Source organism: Platichthys flesus, chromosome 24 (assembly GCF_949316205.1).
Source record: "Platichthys flesus chromosome 24, fPlaFle2.1, whole genome shotgun sequence".
In the NCBI taxonomy this organism is placed as follows: domain Eukaryota; kingdom Metazoa; phylum Chordata; class Actinopteri; order Pleuronectiformes; family Pleuronectidae; genus Platichthys; species Platichthys flesus.
In genome coordinates, this window is record NC_084968.1 from 4,567,351 (window position 1) to 4,587,621 (window position 20,271).

Genomic DNA, 20,271 nt, shown 5'->3' on the forward strand with positions numbered 1-20,271 from the left:
ATATATATAGCCTCCACTTTGATATCTGATGACTGTTTGTGTGTGAACAAAACAAGAGAACGGCCTAGTGGAGGGAATTCGACCTCTGTCGAGAATAGCCCCTCCCATAGGGGCTGCAGCTGACACCAGGGATCACACAGGAGATCAACACAGGTGACATTCTTTGTATGAAGAAGGTCGATATCAATGACAGCAGGACCTGGTTATTAACACTGTACAATAATAATCATCATATATATACAGGGATATGAAACAAAAGGGGAAAAAATAAAGATTCAAAAGAGGCAACATTGTCTTCAACTTGAATTTTTTGACAACAAGGTATCATTCACCACATATTCCTGTTCCCATGACTAATTCACAAAGACCTCACAACTTTTAGGGATATATTTCTTGCTTGCTCTAAAAGGCTAAGTTAGGTTGTGTAGCTATGAGAGGTGATTCCAGTAGCAGCACACACACTAATGACAGAAATGGAATATTCAGTAGCAAGGCCTAGATCGTCCTGAGCCATTTGAATCACCAGCCCAGGTGTCTGCATCAGCATCCTGAGAGGTCCAGGATGGGTTTGGAACAGAACAGGCAGGTTTAGAATGGGCACTGTACTCGTCTGCCCCTTTCATCAGTCTCTCTCATGGGTTATATCATCACTGTGGAAAATATTTAACCCAAATATCTGAGTCATGCCTGTATCTTTGCTTTTTGGTTAAACGAAATCCGGCTGATAAAGCTGCACACAGTGGAAAAGAGCAAGATGTCCTCTATGTGGAAAAATAACGACTTACCCATCAACCATTTACAGTCTCCCCCTCCGCAGAGATTGACTTATTAACAGAGCGGTGTGTCAAAGTTTATATTTGACTAATGCTTAATTGAATGTTGTATAATATGCAAAAAATATGATGAGAGCCTGCAGGCTGAGCAGTGGGATTTTGTTTTGATAATGTCTCAACTCTGCATGGGTTTTCAGTCATAATATGTTTTATATTTGGAGCTCTTTCAGCAGGGTTTAACTTTATATCGATCAGCGTTTTAAAACTGAGACTAAAATCATTCTCACATTGATTTGTATATGTCTAAAATATACAGATATGCTAATATGTTCACGCAATAGTTAAAAATGTTCTAATTAGCTGATCTGAACAACAAAACATTTGAATGTCTCCTGGGGTAAATCCAGAGGTGGGACCGAGGGGGCACTGGCCCAAACTTAAAAATAAGATTGGCCCCTAAATTTCCTGTGTCCTGTCAGTGGGCTTGAAAAAAAGAATAGTAACTTACTGACAAAACTTATAATAAATATGACAGTTTGTCACAATTTTCAAAAAGTGTTCAATGATGAGTGCCTATGAATCAAAGCTATCAAGCTAATAGTAAACAAGGATTGACTCAAATATGCACCTTAATCAACCAGGAATTGTGAATGGACGTCGGACATGTAATTGGCCCCTCTGTGTAAAACGTGGCCCCTATGTGGCGCCAAACATAAAGGAATCAATGCTTGTCAGAGGTCAGGGGTATAAAATACCAAGTTCATGCCTTACATATGTTACAACTTTTGACTATAAAGAATAACAAAAATGATCCCGAATAACAATGCGAATGCACTGTTTACGAGGATTTATGATTCATGATTAGTAACTTTCTCTGAATTATTGTTGTGTTTAGTTTTTTCCAAATTCATCGCCCTTTCAATCACCTTTCAAAGTAGTTATGTTTTTAATTATGTTTGACATATATTATGTACAACTTCATTCGATTCCCCTGATTATCTTGATTGTTGATTGTTGCTAGTCATGATTCTGCTTTAGCTTTGTTAAAAAAAAGAAAGCTTTATAAAATAGGTTTCTGGTTATTATTTAAAGTGTGGGAACTTGAGCGGCATGTTACATGAAGACGTACATGGATTATGTATGCTCGGGGGGGTGGGAGGGGATAATCCAGTCGCGCTTCCCATTGGCTGACGCCCAAGTCACTCTCGCGCATGACCGCCGGTGCGCAATTACGCAGCGCGCCTTCCAAAAACTTTGGCACACCTCCGCAGCAATAACCCGAGGTGTCAGCACTGTCGCTTTCATCAGCCCCGGCGGTGACGTGCACATGCCGCCGTGAGTCAGGACACAATGCGAGGAAATCCCCGAGGCAGAGAACACGACGAGAGGCCCCTTTAAATCGACGCTTCCTCGGTGTGGTACCAGGAGAGAGAGAGAGAGAGAGACAGAGAGAGAGAGAGCGAGCTCCGATAAACAACAACACAGTTCTCCGAGCAGCGTTCGGCGGATCCAGCTCTGAACTGCGGCCTCAGCGATAAAGAGGTGAGGTCGTGTTTATCACGTTTAACTGCGTTTTGTTAAGGACCCGACCGGAAGCGATCGGGTGCCGCTGCTTTTGTCAGCGGGGGAAGAAAAGTGGGTTTTAACCGTGGACACGTTACTGTGGAATGAATGTCAGGGAAACATTGGCTTCACCTGTTCGAGGAAAAGCACACATCGTTTATTTCAGTGTAAACAAGTGTTGGTGCGCAGCGGCCACCGAGCCCCCTAACGCAGGAGCGCCATTTGTGACGGACGTATTTGCTTCCGTTCACAGGCACGGAGGACTTTCTCCCTCTCGCTCCCTTGCGGGTTGTCGTGCTGTCCATACATTCGTCGTTCGATGCCATTGCGGAAGTGAGTGGCTCCACAGACACGACGCAGCGACGCCTGGAGTGGGAGGACATCTAGCGGCCGATCGGGAGAGCAGGCGTGCGGTGGAGATGTACGGAGCGTCAGGTATCCCCGAGCTCATCCCGCCCGCTGGGCCGCCCCGGCAGCCCGGCGCGGCGGGCCAGTACAACCCGGGACACCCCCAGGTCAACGGGCACGGCGGCGGCTCCAACCCGCAGAGACTCGGACAGAGGGCGCCCAAACTGGGCCAGATCGGTCGGTCCAAGAAAGGTGAGTGAGGTCCCTTTGTGTTGGACAGGTGCAGGAGACTGCAGCTTTATGTAAAATACTCAAGATGAGTTCAGCAGCTGCACACATATAGAATGTTATTATACATAACAACTATAAGTATCAATAGACCTGTTTTCATTCCTTCTTTTCTCTTTTAAAATGTTTTACTTTCTTGATTATTCATTGGGTTTTTTTCTCAGAATTTCCCCCTTAATTTGTAAGATTATTGTTGTAAAGATTAAAGCATTAGTTTCCTAATTAGATTATTGTCCCTGTGGTTAGAATATTAATATAATTATCGGATTTGTATTATAGGCATTGTTATTCTATTCCATTTTCTTGAACCTCCCTCCTAATGCTCTCTGCAGATTTTAATCAAACAGCAGAACATCAAATACACACGGTTTTATTCAGTTCTTTTTTGCATATGCAACGTTTGTTGCAGAAATGAACAGACCCTTTAGAGGAGAACACATTTTAAATGTACTTCCACGAACTGCCCATTCCCAGGGATTAAGATAAAGTAGTTGGATTTCTTCTTTTTTTTGAAGGTGAAGAAGAATATTGAAATGTTAATAGTACAGCTGATATTTGAAGCCCAAAATGTCGCGAAGGGTGTGCAGGCATCACATAAATGCCATCTCTGAACCATTGTTGTAATTTGAAAATTGTAAAATCTTCCAAGCAATAATTCTTGGAAGCATCATTCTCCATTTTCTCTTCTCTCTAAGAAAGTAGAAAATGTTTATCAGGTATATGTTGATTTAGTGTGAAACCAAAGCAACCTGCAGAGTCGCCCCTCGTTGACCTTCTGACCTTTTCCCCCCTCAGTGGATTTGGACGACGAAGACGTGGACGACATCATGAACAACAACGGGCAGTGTCCCGTCTCCCTCTCTCCCATCTCCTAAACTTCACCGCGAAGTGCCAAAAAAAAGAAAGAAAGAGTGAAGCAGCCCCCCCCCCACCCACCTCAGCGGGAGAGACGCCAAACCTCCACGTCGGTCGATCTTGGCCTCGATCGCGTCAAGTGTCCTACTGGAAGTGTCTGATGGCTCAACGCGGCACAAAGAGCGGCTCGTTTAGCGCCGGCCGAAGCCTCTGATTGTATATAGTGTTTATTTAACTTTGGTCATACTGTGAAGTAATTGTATTGCACCCCCCCCGACACACACACACACACACACACACAGACTATCAGGATTATGAGTGGGATGTGGAGGAGAGCGTGTATATTTTTTCAGAGCTTCTCAGAAAAAGGGCTACATTTCTATAGTTGCACTGAGGAGGCCGGTGAGAGGACGAGCGGCGTCTCGCCTGAGCGTTCACCGGCCGGGGTTACTGATTTGTCCGGGGGGAGGGCGGGGGTGGGTGGGGGGGTTAACACACGCCTGTTAATGTGTATCACGCAGGTAAAACATTAAGCTTTGGTTGTGCAATGACTATCGTTCTCTACTCTCACACTGATGCAAGCGCTGTACTATTTTTCCAGTGGATGAAAGCTCGCTATTTATAAAAGAAGAAGTAAAAAAAACTACTGCTAATTATTTAAACCAACGGATGACACTTTCTCGTGTTGTAATGGCTTCTTCGTTCTCGTTTCTGGACGGATGCTGCTTATCCGTCCCCGTGCGACTTGAGATTTTACTATGTTTTCCAAATGGTGCACTTTGTGGGAATGCCTGTGATGTGCGGTGACATGTTGCAGAATTCTATGCATGGAGTCTGTGAAAAGCATCAGTGACCGGTTCTCCTGCTGCCAAGGGCTAGCTGTGTGTGGGCAGGGTTTCAGACCACGCCACCGTTTTGGCTCTTTTTTAGATGGCGCTGAGTTGCTGGAGCTGGAGCTGCAGACTCAGCATTTGGATATCACAAACAACAACACAAGGTTGTGTTTTTGTTTTCTACGCCGGGGTTTCCCAGTAGTCGGCTGCACCTATGTGATAAAAGGTCATTGAAATTCCTCAATGTTTGGATAAAAAAAATAGCCGGATGCCAAATTATATGTAATATATTTACAACAGATGATTGTTGAGCTGCTCCTAGTGGGCGTCATAGGGAATTGCAGGTTCGGGTTGACTGTGTGATGATTAGGTCAACCGTCGCTTTACAATTGCAGTATGGGATCCTGACAGCAAGCAGCCTAGGATTAGCTCGTGTTGCTGAGACAATCTTAACCTTGATTTATATTTTTAAATGGTGATTGCAGTGGACCTCGGAGTGACATAATGTCTGTAAAGGAGCAGGCTGGTGTCGCGTTACTTAGTTGGCTGTGGAGTTGTTACTAGTCCACTTTGTGTGGCGGAAGCGCTGCGTTCTACTCACTCAGTTTCTTCTCCGACTCGGAGGTCGTCGTTCAGGATTTTTTCGCGGCCGCCGTTTGCATGGAACCCGGTCGACGTCTCGAGAAGCGATCTCGAGAAATATAAAGACAAATCGTTGTGGTATCTTTGCAATTTTGTGTTATGTTAAGTGAATGTACTTAAACATGGCTGATTTGCAAGTTTTTTTTTTCTCTGTTGTTCTAATGCACTTTTGTCCGTTGTGTTCTGAAACAGCGAAATGCAGTGATTGATACTTAAAAATGCATCTACCTGACTTGTAATTTCTGTGTTATGATTCTTTTTACTATCGCACAACACACGAAAGCTGTAGAGGTATAAAACAGTTGAGTCCATAACCACGATGTAAAAGGACAAATGGATTCACTATCTGATAAGTTTACATAAAATCAAATGTTTTCAAGACCATTAACCAATTTAATTATCCAGTAAAAATCTACAATTTCCCTTTTATATTAATTAACATATTCCAACTTTTATTTTTTTATTCATATTCATCGAAATTTACTGCATTTTGTAGCATTGACACTGAATTAAGAACAAAATAATACGGTTAATTTCTGTGAAATGAAAAAAAGAACTTACCGCCTCAGCCAAGACAATTGGCAGCAAGCCAAGAAAAGATTCTCTTAATTCTATCAGAAGTAAATTCGTGATACTTCCCCCAAGGAGATAATATTTTGTCTGCATGTCTCCGTTTATGATCAGGTTTACACAAAAAATACTTTGCTGAATACTATGAAATTTAGGGGAGGTGTAGGTTATGACCCAAGGAAGAAGCCATTGGTGCGGATACAAATAACTTTCTTTAACATTGCGAAACAGGGCAATATCTCAAAGAATAAATCTTGGACTTTTTCTTTTTAAAGCCCTAGAGAATTATATTTATAATTTTGTGCAATTTGGTGAAGACCAAAACACAAATCCAGATATAGAGAAATTAATTTGTCTTTTTATAAGGGGACTTTCGGGCCTAGCATAGGTATTACTCTACTAAGTGCCATTCTTAGTTAATCACAGTTTGACCACAACTCGATTACCAATGTTGCAATGTCTTTATTATATAAGTTCTGTTGTACATGTTAAAAATGTTCTTTCATTCCTTTTTTTTTGCATGACACATTACCTGCTGGATGAGCCAAGAGTATAAAACTATGACATTAAAAAAACAGCAGACACTGTTCAGAGCACAAAACATCTTAACAAACACATGACAGCTACAAAAAGGGGCCACAGTGAACTACCGATTATGTAAATCTACACATGAGCCAAAAACAAAAACTACTAAATAAATAGAGGCAGTTTATTCCCATGGTGGCGAATATGGAGGCTGTGACTGCGCGATGAAATATTTCGTCACTGCGCCGGGTTTGTAACAGACCGGTATGAAGAGGTGCGGGGCCTGTAGTGTAGTGTAGTGTAGTGAGTGTTGTAGTAAAAAAAAAGGCCTCTGTGATACGCTCACCCTACAGACTGAGCCCTGTGTGTGAAGTCGCACCCTGCTCAGCGTAAAAAGCTATTTTAGAACCACCACCGGTTAATATAAAAACACTGCATTGTCAGCCTGCACCTCTGTTGTATAGACCCCCCCCCCCCCGCCTTGATTCACAGCCCAAACACCAAACTGGAATTGATTACTTTCAATTACATGGCAACCGCTAATGCACGCTGGGTGTGACACGGACGTGCAAGGGTTGGCTGCAATCCACGCTTTAGGCTACAGGAGTTTCCACCCTGAGGGTTGTCTATTAAGTCAGGGGATCCAATTATAATGTGTTTGCGAGGCCCCCTTGTAAACAATTGTGGAATGTGTGCACGGGGTGTGAGACATTGTTCATTGGAATAAGTGGGACTGCTGTGTGATGGGAAGGGGGGGGGGGGGGGGGGGGGTCGCCTGAAAGGAAAGGAAAATAAATGTGTCCCATTTCTGTAACGCTTTGCATCTGTGATTCACAACTTCAGTTTGACTCCTCGGCGATGCTGCATCAAGGTGTGTGTGTTGGTGGGGGCGGGGGGGGGCATCTTTGTCTGAGTCCCACCGCAGAGAAGAGGACAGGGGGCGCTCTCAGACGTATTCCTTCGTGCCGCTCTGCGCACCGGAGCGGGAGCTGGCCATGGACGGATATTTGGAGACCTGCTTCTTTCTCGGACAGGAGGCGGCCATCATGGCCCCACCGAGGACGTCCAGGAGGGAGCCCCCCCACGCGATGAAGATGGCTGCGCCGAACTCGAACCTGTTGGCGATGAGGCGAGAAGAGAAAGAGCGATGCTACGTTGGAAATTCTACTTATACAGTATGAAGAGTAACCTATTTATTAAACATGGTCCCTCAAGTGTTCTTCATCATTATCTACATTATATCAATTATATATTGTGTTGATCCCTGATTCATTTATCTATAAACTGTATTAATGTAACAACTGTTCTGATTAATCTGTTAAAAAACAATATATCATCATATGACGAAGTATAGTAACAAATGCAGTACAGTAAATAGAAACATTATAGTACAATATATTCAAACTTAAAGGAATAGTCCAGCATTTTCTATCTGCAAAATGTTGGATCTCACGTCTATATATGTAAAGTATATAGAATGTATATGTGGAACTTTCTTTATGAATCAAAAAACAAGTTTTAACACATTTTGTTATTGTATTCTTTAAACTAAGCTAAGTTAACCATCTGTTGTGTGTAGTTTCATATTTCACAGTCATATGAGATCGTGGTAATGATCTTCTCGATATACAGTTACTGGTTACTCACTTGGTGTTGACAGGAGTGTACGGGTTGTAGAAAGCCCGGATCACATTATGAGCAAACCAGGAGCACGCTACGATGGCACAAAGACCTGAGAGGAGAGAAAGTCAACCGTCAATCAGTCCGTCGCCAAATCATGAGAGATCACACATGCTTTGAATTCCCCTTTGTAGTCACCAGGTAGCTATGGACTACAGCACAGTTAGCGTTCAGTGTTCCCGGCCTCTTCAGAGCCAGTTTGACCCTTTACGTTAGATCCCGGAGAAGTGGTCTCATTCAGTCTAGTGACCTCTGGGGGGCCGGGGCAGGGGAGTGGGAGGAAAGCTGTTTGGACTGGGGATCAAACTTCCTCCCACATGTCGTGTGATATCCAGGAGATCTAAGCCTCTCTGTGATGGCGAGGTGAGTCAGGATGAAATATCTTACAACCGGGGCAGTTTCATCACTGGAACCAGACATGATACTCTCAAGTATTTCAGCTGCTCACGAGGTCTGAGGCTTTGCTTCACAGGCTTCACAGAAAGGTACAATGAGTATGAACAAGAGGCTTAGCCAAGTTGAGAATAAGTCAAAACGACTTTTCTTTGATTGCTAACTTTAGGGGGAATTCACATTCACACCTGACATGAAAAAGTGTGTGCAGCAGGGTGGAAATCTATTCATACCATCACACTGGCTCACTTTCACACTAGTTGGTGGCTCAGTGCTTGGGAGCGGGTTGTGTGTGTGTGTGTGTGTTTAGCTATGTCCGATATCACTCACTTATCACTATACAGCCCACTACACCATGGGCTGTAGTGGTGTCTGCATGTTAAGTGAAATGTTGTATTGCCTATATAGTGCACTCATTGTTTCCCATGATGCCTCATGAACAATTGTCTACAACTTATGGTCACTACCAAGCGATATGTACCATCATGCACTGCGCTCGCAGCAGAGACTAGGAGCAAATGTGAACACAAGCAAGAGTTTGATTCCTAAAGGTATAATACAAAGTGTAAATAATTTTGTTCACAGCCTGTGACATCACGTTTGCTGTGAGCCGATGGCTGTGATTTAGATTTAGGATTTAGGATTGAAGGCAGGTGTCTGAGTGTGCCTCCAAGCTGCAGTGTATTTAAACCACCTGCAGCAAACACAGTGGTCCTCCAATGTGCGCAGGTAAGTTATGCCTGTGAGACTAAATGAATATTTAAAATGGCTCTCCCCTCAACTATGCAGTGTGCCTGTAGGATGCATGTACGATTCAAGTGAATATCTGTGAAGAGGTCCCTCGTTTCCCTCATGTGTTCTGCAGGCCAGGGTCCATGTGAAGCAGTTTTAAGACAGAGTTGGACTCCTTGGAGAGCGATGTTGAATATCTAGCGTGAGGTCTGTGAGGAAGCAACCGACCTGTGGTGCAGCTGACCCTTGGCGTTCACTCGATTGCAAGGAGAGAGTCTTTTTTTCTCCAAGTAAGCCGCTCTCAGACATGCACTGAACTGAAGATAGGGGCTGGATGTCAGAAGGCAACCGTCCGATCGAGAGGCCGCAGATTGTCTGAGTGGTTTCTCCCACCGGCCCCTTGGGAAAAACTCTGGATAACGTGGGAATCTGTTGCTCCACCCCTCACCTGACTGCCCCTGAGATTTCTGTGTTGTTGCGAAAAAATCCCCTTCCGCTTTCTTCATGGTTGAAAGGCCTGACCTAATTGTCATCCTCCAGATTTCATGTCTAAAAACTCGGATACATAGGAAAATGCCACAAGCGCAGATGCTTAGCCCTCATTTTAGTGTGGTCTACCATGGTTTTATTATTTATTAAATAAAATGAGTTCTATAACTTATCCAGTGGTCTTTTACCCTTTGCTGAGACTGGTTAGTCAATGAACCTTACACGTGCTGTAGATCACTGCAGTGGCCGTGTTAAATTTGGAAACTTATCTGTGAAAATGTAATAAAAGGAGTATGCCCCTCCTCACCGCCCACGAGGAGGATGATGCCCCCTGTCATGGCGATGCGGGACTTGCGCAGTTTGTTGGCCCCTCCACAGGTGGTGCACTTCATTCCCATGCAGGCCACGCCCAACCCTGCGATTGACACGATGATGCCAACTATCATCAGGGCACGAGTGGCCTGAAGCGAACCTGGGGGAGACAGAGAAAGGGGGGGGGGGGGGAATGGTTATCATTTTTATAAGAGGAGTACAGTAAATGTGTGCTCTGTCGCGTGGTGGAATGTGGGAAGGGGCTCATCAAGTTCAATATTGAATCCTGTTTGCAAAGTGCAAACGTGAGATGTAGAAAACAATGAGGAATGACTAATAGACCGTCCTATCAAAGAAGCTTTATGAGTGTGTGCCGAGGCTGTGAATTACATTCATAGAAGCCTTTGAGGACACTTTAATGTGAGTTTTTTCCTGGAAGAGAAACCATGGGATACACACTGTCACACATCGGCACACACAAACACTCTGTGTTCCACTGCCCCCCACCCCCCCATCTGTGGCTGTTTGAGAGGTGGAGGCCGGCTCTGCCACGACTGTGAGGATCCCAGGATCATCATCCGTCAGCAACCCCCCTCCCCCGCTTCACACTGTAAACCTACCGCGAGGGTGCCCCAACACCCCCACCACCACCACCCTCCGTCCACCTAGAACCAGTCTGTGCCAGTCTAGGCCATCCCTGCCCTGTCCAAACAAACAAAACCCTCCAGCGGCGAGGGAGGGATTGAGGGATGGGTAGAGAGACACTGAGGGGAAGAGGATGTAGAAGAGAGAGAGAAAGAGAGAGAAGAGCGAGAACTCTATAAAACCGAGGGAACGGGAAACAATAGGGTGGATTAAACGGCAAACGCAGATTCTGAGCAGGATTGGCACTGTCGCACACAAGTGAATGACTTGATTTTATCCAATCATGGGTAATGTACCCCTTCAAAAATGAGCTGTGGGCCCCCACTTTGTTTGAATTCAGCAATCTGCACATTAAGAACATGTATGAGGCCCCTGTACCTTCACATTGTATGAATCAGATTATCTCAGACGGACAAAGGGTCAGACACCAAAAGGCTGTTTGGGCATATTGCCTGTTTGTTATCCAGCTCATTAATAAGCCTATACTGTATTCAGTCATCATAACGCAATCAGTGTATCAGAATCCACCAGATATACTGTGATTCCATCAGCTTGATCGTATACATCAGCCGACAAAGTTTTTGTTTTAAATGATGTTTGCAAAAAAAAGGATAGTATTTGTCCATAGATGGAACTCTAATTTACTCCAGAGACTTTAATGACCTCTGTCATTGTCAGTGAGCAAATAAGGTGTAACGCAGTTGTGGCTGCCCGGGCGGTGGGCACGTCTCCTTGAATAACTGTCATTAATCAAAATAAATCATAGTGATGGTTTGTGTCCAGCAGATAGTTGTGATGCCTGCACGCTCTGTGGTTTAGTTACCATGGCCACTGTGTTGACACAGATTATTTTTGGCAACATCTTTTGCAACAATTGCCGCGGTGTTTTATTTAATACAGAGATTCTGGTGAAGCAGAGCTGCAGCTTGTTGTGTGGGACAATAAGATAAAATCAGCATAATTGATCCCACGCTGGGGAAATTCACTGGTTTAAGCAGTGGAGAGTGATTAACACAATATAGAAATAAGAACATGGCAATAAATTAAAATAGTTTTATTTCTTCGGCGCCCATCCAGAAGAATGCTGCTTGGTTCATGTGTCACCTTGTAAGTGAGTTTGTGTTTAAGCAGGTGGGAGGAAGGTTTCCTTGAGTTTTCTTCAACTTTTTAACCCTCATCATTTCTTTTTCCCACTCCCCCAGCTGCCTCTATGAAAGGACGCCTAATAGAGGAGAAGACAATGTGCACACTGTATCTGCTGGTGATAACAGCGGATGGTAATTATGGGATGTGATGAGCAGATTGCAGCCTGAGGCTGTGAAGCTGATCAGTAAAAACAGCGTGGTTCACAGGGGGCTTTTAAAAGAAGGACGAGTGGATGAGGAGGACGCAACTCTGCGCTCTGACGCCACTTTAATGGAATCAAATGATAAAACAAAAGAAGAAGTAAGCACATGGAGGCACAGATGTAGTCAGATTGAGTCCTACTCACTGTCCAGCTGCAGGATGGAGTCGTAGATCTTGCACTGGAGCTGCCCGGTGCTCTGGAAGGCGCAGGACATCCACAGTCCCTGGTACATGGCCACAGCCGTGATGATGTTGTCCCCGATGTACGCGGACATCTTCCACTGCGGCAGAACGGTCCCGATGATCAGCCCCACCACGCCAATGAGAGACAGGAAGAATCCCAGCAGCTGGATACCGGAGTTTGCCATCGTAAAAAAAAAAAAAATCAACTTTCCCCCCCTCAAAAAAATATCAAATGATGCGGCTGCGCACGAATCAGCCTCCGCAAGTTAGAGACCTCCACGGATGCAACGCTCCCAAGTTCTGATAACGGTCGTTAAAGGATGCTGCTGCTGCGGTGTCCGTGTGGCTCCCGAGGTGTGTGCCGGGGGTCTTGAGTCGGGGATGGGCTTCCAAGATGTAGCTGATGGTGTGAAGTGGGTGTGTAATTATCATGCCTGCTGATGCATGGAGCTGCGAGCCCCTGGAGTTGCTGCTGGGAAATGTACCCACACGTGTTTCTAGCAACAGCAACAGGTTGTTGTTGTTGTTGTTGTTGTAGTCACCGTTCATGGCCGTTTTAAACGCATCCACACGACTTTATTTTTAAATTCTTTACTTTTAAACAATACTTTTCTTGTGCCAAGGTGCATTTTGGGGGTAGTTTGTTAAATATATAACAAGTTATTTCTGCGTTTGCTAAGTTGAATATTCACAATGACAAAGGCTATATGACAGTCCCCTTGTGAAATACACATTTAACTTCACCAGGTCCAGATTTGTGTTTGCACCAAAGTGCGCACACTCAAAAATAGCAGCCCCATAAACATGCCTGACACAAATTCATGCAATCGTAAACATAACCATAGCACAGGAGCACTACCTCCTCTAAGCCCCAAAAGTTCCGTCGTTAAAATACATTGAAATGGATTATTGTTTCCAGTCCCCTAAAAAGGAATAATGATTTGTGAATTATTCTCGAAGAAATCCATCCACATGTTAAAAAAATGTCATATCTCAAAATGAAAAAGTTCCTGGATTCGCCTGCTGATGCAAATCTGCACCTAAATTGAATAAGTTCTTCTTTGGTACATGCCCCACCCGTCTGCAAAATGCCATGGGAATTGGTGGAGTAGTCTTTGCGTTATTCTGGTAACATACAAACAAATGCAGATAAAAACGTAACCTCCTTGGTGACTAGATTAGCACTGCACCACTCTGTACACACTCATATAGATGTCAGTCCCCTTAATGTGTCTGATAGTTTGGATTAAGATCCATGAATTATTTAAGGGGGAATTGGAGAAATTGTCCAAAAACAGCACTTGCAGAGTTCAAGAAAGTGAAAATACAAGTGAGTGTGTGTTTGTGTGTGCGTGTATGTGTGTGTGTGTTTGTGCGTGAGAATACAGTAGACACACACAGTATACAGTCATCCCTGAGCCAAGCCTGAGCTGTAACTCAGCTCCACGTCTCTGCACAAAGTCCTGAACTCCTAGAACTGAGCTGCGATCATCAATCACACGCTGCTGACAAACTCTGAGCAGATTCACGACCTCTCTGTTTCCAGTGAGGTGATAATGAGGTGCTGTAAACTGCCGGAGGAGAACACACAGATTTTAATGTAGAAAACGCATCTTGTCACGGGAATGTCGTCTATAAATAGGAAATTACATCGAAAGTAAGATATCTGTAAAATTAATGATGTTTTCATTATATATCTTCTCCATTAGGTCCAGTCACTTGGATATAGAGCGGAACTGTGTCCGTCCTTCTAGAGCAGCTCTGGTTCCGAAAGTAACTTACTGTCTTGACATTTCAGAAAATCCCTGTAAAAAGATTATTAACCTGTAACCAATTCGACCAGCTGTGATAGGAATTGTGACCAAAACAAATTAGATTTAAAGACAGGATATTGGAGAAAAGGTAAAGGTGAATCCATATTTAAAGGGTAAAGGAAGTAGGCATTCATTAAACCAATGAAAATCCTCCCTTTCCAACTTTATTGTAGTGATTTTCCCTCTGTTGGACTCTTGTGCTCACCCCTCCCCATTGTGAGAAATCATTGTGGTACACATTATCTAACACCGAACCATCCAATCGCCATAGCCGACTTGATATTTGTGATTGGTGTAAACATTTCCATGGTAACAGTGAGCTCTACCAATCAGAGACCTCACATGGGGACATGGGTGATGTGGTATGTTACACTGCAAATAAAAGTTGCTATTATACAGACTTGTGGCTTCTGCATGAGTGAATCACATCATTTGACAGTCTTGTTCCTTGTGGCAAGTCCACCGCTAAAGTATTAGGGCTGATCATCAAAATCTCTATTCAGAGAATGGATGGCATCAGTGCCCCTGAAAACATGTTGTTGTGCTCTGTTCCTGTAGCAAGTGGAAGGGGGGGGAAAACAAGAGACAATAGCCATCATTGTCCATATCAGAGAACAGGCTTATCCCTGCAGTGTGCATGACTTCACACTGGGGCAAAACAATACTGCTACAGCAATGGGAGAGGAAGTAATAACCCATAAGCCAGGAGGAAGTTATCCCCACTGCCAAGTTAATGGGAATGTGCTCACCTACTGGCTGGGCTACCTATTTGAACTTAATGAGGCCTTGCCAGATTTCTCTCACAGGTCGGTCCCCCCCCCCCCCTTCTTTTCCTCCTCCCCAACTCTTCTGCTCTTTCATTTTCTCATGTTGTTGCCCTTTCCCCGCACCTTCACCCACAATCTCCCCCGTCTATAACTTTCCCCCCCACCCCAGCCCCGACCCCCTCCTACTGTATCCAAGCTGGAGTAAGGGGCCTCGAGTTTTGGCTGCGTATAGAGGCTGAGAAATGCCGGGTTGTTGCCGGGGAGGAATGGGCTGATAGTTCCAGGAATCAGGTCGACTTGAGCCCCACTGGTCAAAAAAAAACCTGACACCATTAAACATCTGGATTTTGTCTGCAGTGAGAAGGGATACCATCAGGTTTTTCAGGTTTTTATCGGCTCTCGCTCCGATTGGCAGTGATGGAAACGTGACACCCGGCTGAAAGTACTAACTTGGCCTGACAGAGAGGGGACAGAGCACTGATGTATGACTTAAAAACAGCATATACCTTCTATTTGATTTTGATGTTTAGGGGGTTGAAACCGTGCCGGGGGTCAAGGTTGGAAGGGAAAGATGAAGAGGAGACAATGAAGAAGCACAAATATGTGGGTAAGAAAACATTGAGCAAGATGTGACGGGGGGAGGATGAGCAGGAAGAAGATCGGGGCCCGGTCTTTTGGCCTACCAGTGCTGTTGCTACCGGAAACCTGATTTATATGATGTCCTCTTGGCCGCTTTTTCCACCCAGGTCCTGGGTTGCAAAGAATACAAAAAGAACATTGCCTTGCCCCCCCCCTCCTCTTTTCTCTTACAACTACTTTCCTTTTTCAAAGCGTAAACACACATTTGTCTTGCCGGTTAAGCCGTTGCTTAAGGTTCAATAGGAGGTGGAAAGGAAAACAGCTAAATCAGCCCACAGGGGCACTGTAACAACCTTCTCTCAGAGGGTGCTCTCCCTCCCGTTCCTGAGGCCTCCTCTGGGTCTGAAGCGAGTGGAGTGCAAATCTGATGATTGAAGTCCTTTAAGTGCCCTTGGAAGTCACCGAGGCATTAGCAATAAAACATGCTGGGCCCACGGCTTTTCCCTGAAAAGCTCTGAGTGCACAAATGAGGGGGATGGCGCCCTTCTCTTCACGTCCACTGTCTTTTCCGTCTCCAGCCGTCTTATACAACAAGACTTTGCTTTTGTGCAGCAGCAGTGGGACGGGACCGATAGATTGTGTCCCTGTGGCTCCACGCTGCACACCAGCGAGCAGGAAAGTAGCAACAGTGTAACTGTGGAATGTACTTGACTGTAAGACAAGCTAATCCACTCGGGAGTAGATTGAGAGAGAGGTCCTTGTGTGTCCAATGAGAAAAAACTTGTTTGGATTCAAATGATTTAAATTCAAAACCCACTTTTGCTTCTATTGTTTCTTTTATATCTCTGTATTGACATGATATAATTTTGTGGTTGTTTCGGCTCAGTTTAGTTTCAACTCTTTTTAGTGGTTATAAATTGCTTTTACATCTCAAAACCATTTTAAACTAGAAGACTGACATGTTGCTTAATTCTCCATTTATTTTAATGCATCCTGCTTAGAAAATATAGTTTAACTGCACCAGGGAAAAAATATATTTTTTTATATACAAAATTGTTGGTTTACCCTTCCATTAAAGAAAGAAAAACCCACAATGGTCACTGAAATAACTTCAAACTAACAAAAAGTAAATAAATATTTACAGAAAATTAACTAATGCAAATCAGACATTGCTATTATATTGTTGTTCAACAGTATCATTTAAAAAACAAACTAATGAAAATGGCCTGGACAAAAATTATGGTACCCCTTGAAAAGATTTGACTATAAGGACATGTTAAATTAAGGTGTGTCCTCTAATTAGCTGTCCTCAAACTTGTAATCAGTCAGTCTGCCTATTTAAAGGGTGAAGAGTAGTCACTGTGCTGTTTGGTATCATGGTGTGTACCACACTGAACATGGACCACAGAAAGCTAAGGAGAGAGTTGTCTCAGGAGATTAGAAAGAAAATTATAGACAAGCATGTTTAGGTCAAATATATAAGGCCATCTCCAAGCAGCACAATGTTGATGTGACTACAGTTGCACATATTATTCAGAAGTTTAAGGCCAACGGGACTGTAGCCAACCTCCCTGGACGTGGCCACATCAGGAAAATGTATGTATTTGTATTCAGAGACGGATAATACAAATGGTAACCAAAGAGTCCAGAACTACTTCCAAAGAGATTAGAGGTGAACTCCAAGGTCAAGGTCCATCTAAACAGCTGTTTGAGCCAAAGTGGACTTCATGAAAGACGACCACTCTTGAAAGCAAATTATACAAAATGAGACTGGAATTTGCCAAAATGCATATTGACAACTAAGCCACAAAGCTTCGGGGAGAATGTCCTTTGGTCAGATGAGACAAAAAGGGGTCCTCCAACAGGATAATGACCCAGAACACACAGCTAAAAACGACCAAGAATGGCTTAGAGCAAAACATTGGACTATTCTGATGTGGCCTTCTATGAGCCCTGATCCAAATCCTATTGAAAATATGTGGAGGGAGCTGAAACATACAGTCTGGAGAAGAAGACACCCTTCAAACCTGAGACAGCTGGAGCAGTTTGCTCACGAGGAGTGGGCCACAATACCTGTGGACAGGTGCAGAAGTCTTATTGAGAGTTACAGAAATGGCTTGACTGCAGTGATTGCCTCAAAAGCAGCCCGATGAGTCAACTGATATATTATATCATCTTATCTATGCTATAAATTATAAACGTGTTCATTTTCATTGAATGCTCTATCAACGTATTATGTTTAATATTTTGTTTTAAACATGATATACTGAAATAAAAGAAATAATGTATTTGTTTAACTCGTCCAGGTTTGATGCAGACTTTTAAACTTTTAATCAAACTTTACATTTAGATTTATATTTCAAAAAAAGTGGTATGGTGCTTTAAAAGAAATAAATGTCCTGAGTTTCTTTCTGCACATTGTCTCAAATCCTCTTTTGTGAAATGTTGTTTCTGCTTCTTGGAAGAGACGAGCGCTGCACAAATGCTGCAAAAGCCTACCACCCAGTGGATCAAAGTGGTACTAATAAGGCATGCGTCTATGCAAGTGCCCTATGTTGTGTTTTATTGCACTTATTTACCTTCCTGAGGATAAGAAATCAAATAAAAAGATGATTAATATCAAAAACATATTAAATTATAGTAAATAGAAATGAACAACAAAATCTAAGTAGTCTAAAGTAGTTTCTCTTGTTTACTGTTATTATTTTTTAAACAAATTATGATTTGGTCGAAATCACATATCATCAGATACATGAGAAAGCATCACAGAAATATATACCGATATATGTAGATTACGTATATACATTAAGATAATGTACGCTGTGGTTTAGTGCGTTATAAATAATATTGAATTGAATTTATAGACATGCATGAAGGGTACGATTTCAAAATAGCTGATTGGAAGAATGACGGTGATTGCAACTTTCCAAACTTGGTCGTCCTCCAACCAGACGGTCGACTGGTTGATCCCCCATCTGCACTCCGAAGAGTATCATCTCATAAATGATGAATACACTAATTGTAAGTGGCTTTAGACAAAAGCATCCACCAAGGGACATGTAATCACTTCCTGCCTTTCCCTTTAGTCTCATCAGAGCCTGAGCTCAGTTCTGGCTGCTGCCTGAAGGACCCGGGTTGTGGTTGTGGCGGTGATCAGCAGGCCTGGTCCTATGATCCGACTGATGATGTTGAGTGTAACAAGGATCATGTCTTCTGTTTGACGATGGAAGAGAGTTTTTCTTTTGAAGCGGCAAATCGTCATGCTCAATCTTCATCTTTCTTAACCCCTCAGTTCCTCTGGTCTGTGTGGAGGTGGTGGTGGTGCAGGGATGTAGGTTGTGGAGGTGGGGCTGGTCGGTTTTTGTCCCCTCAGCAAGAGATGGAGGATTTTGCTTGACGGGGTTGGTGAGTGGCATCTGGGGCGGCGGCTGGGGCGGCTTCAGTGGCGTCTGGCGGGCTTCAGTGGCGGCGGGGGCGGGATTTCCAGGGAGGTGAACCACCAACGCCTGTTCTCTATTGGCCTTATCCCCGTCTCTTTGCGGTACTCCTCTGGTGTCTGTTCAGAAAGTGGTTAGCAGAGGGCATCAGACGCACACAAGCGTTTAGAGGGAACCAAATATGTTACAGCAAGGCAGACACGAGCTGGAGAGAGAGATATTTGAATATAACAAGCGGATTCCGATCGGCACCTTCAGTTTCCAGACGGATGTGGTGGAGTGGACGTGTCTTGTGAAGAAATGTGGAGTTTTACATCCATGGTTGAGCATGGTGTTGGGTCGCTGACCCTGAGACTCCATGATGTATTTTATCTGAAAATACAACACAGCTTAAAATTCCATCACAGTCCAGGTGAGGTACTACTTATTTATCTTAATATTATGTACATGTCATGAGCTAGAAGGGTTGGGGTTAGGATTGGATTCTGCTCTGAACTGTTCACCCCTGTGACTACTAAAGGGTTTTGGTAGTAGATAATGACTGAATTTTCATTTCTGAGTTAACTTACCCACTAAGATATTAATAAAGAGACATTGCTTTTTGAAGTTGTATCTGTACCATTTCATATTCACCCAATCCAGCGTAGAGGTGGGACCTGAGGTACATCCCAGCAACCATGCAGCCCAGCGACCACATGTCTATGGCCTCTGTGAAGGGATGCCCCAACAGGATCTCTGGGGATCTGACAGAGGAGCAACAACCACGATCACATAAACCATGCAAAATATGTGGGTTGTTTTGAAGGACACCTTAATAACTCTTACTGCTACGTGTGTGAATGGATAAAGACTGGATGTTTTTATTTTCAGTTAAAATGTTTTTTTAGTTATTAATACGCCACTAAGATCCGTCATGGTTCCAGATGCTCACCGGTATGGAAGAGTCTGAATGTGGGAACCCAACTTGGCATCTGACACCTCAAACGCCAGTCCGAAGTCGATCACTTTGACCCTGAGGGGCTCCCGTAGCTGATCGACCAACATGACATTGTCCAATTTGAGGTCTGCGTGGACAATCCCTGCAGCCTTCAGGTGGCTGAGCGCATGAGCAATCTGAAAAGTTAATTTCATAAAAATGTCAACAATGTTCCACCTGCATATGGGTGGAACATGGGAAGGAGGCTGTTCCTCCAGGGCTCGGCGAGGCAGGCGGCTCCGCGCATGCTGTCGGTGCTGCCGGGGGCCCGGTGGTCGGGTCGGCCGGGGCCAGAGGCTCAATGGCCGGTGTCATTGCTGCCGGTGGCTCTTTGGTAGAGTCCGCCTGGGATGACGTGTCTAAAGATGGGTTCACTAGTGGTTGCAGCCCGGCTCAGTGGTTGTTAGCGGCCCGGTGGCCCTGTGGTCGGGATGCGGGTGTTAGTGGCCCGGTGCCCGGTGGCCCTGTGGTCGGGATGCGGGTGTTAGTGGCCCGATGCCCGGTGGCCCTGTGGTCGGGA

At 44.2% G+C, this 20,271-nt stretch overlaps 2 protein-coding genes across 2 annotated transcripts; one reads left to right on the forward strand and one right to left on the reverse strand.

Moving 5' to 3' along the window:
- The first annotated feature begins 2,026 nt into the window (after nt 1–2,026).
- Nucleotides 2,027–4,298, forward strand: si:dkey-112a7.4 (uncharacterized). Its single transcript, XM_062384156.1, has 3 exons — nt 2,027–2,315; nt 2,590–2,936; nt 3,768–4,298. Exons 2-3 carry the CDS (start codon nt 2,756–2,758, stop codon nt 3,845–3,847), a joined length of 261 nt encoding a protein of 86 aa, XP_062240140.1. The 5' UTR covers nt 2,027–2,315; nt 2,590–2,755; the 3' UTR covers nt 3,848–4,298.
- Nucleotides 4,299–6,859: 2,561 nt separating this feature from the next.
- cldn7a (claudin 7a) lies at nt 6,860–12,575 on the reverse strand. Its single transcript, XM_062384155.1, has 4 exons — nt 12,141–12,575; nt 9,999–10,163; nt 8,045–8,129; nt 6,860–7,512 (listed from the first exon to the last, which is right to left on the reverse strand). Exons 1-4 carry the CDS (start codon nt 12,361–12,363, stop codon nt 7,344–7,346), a joined length of 642 nt encoding a protein of 213 aa, XP_062240139.1. The 5' UTR covers nt 12,364–12,575; the 3' UTR covers nt 6,860–7,343.
- Between the last annotated feature and the right edge of the window lie 7,696 nt (nt 12,576–20,271).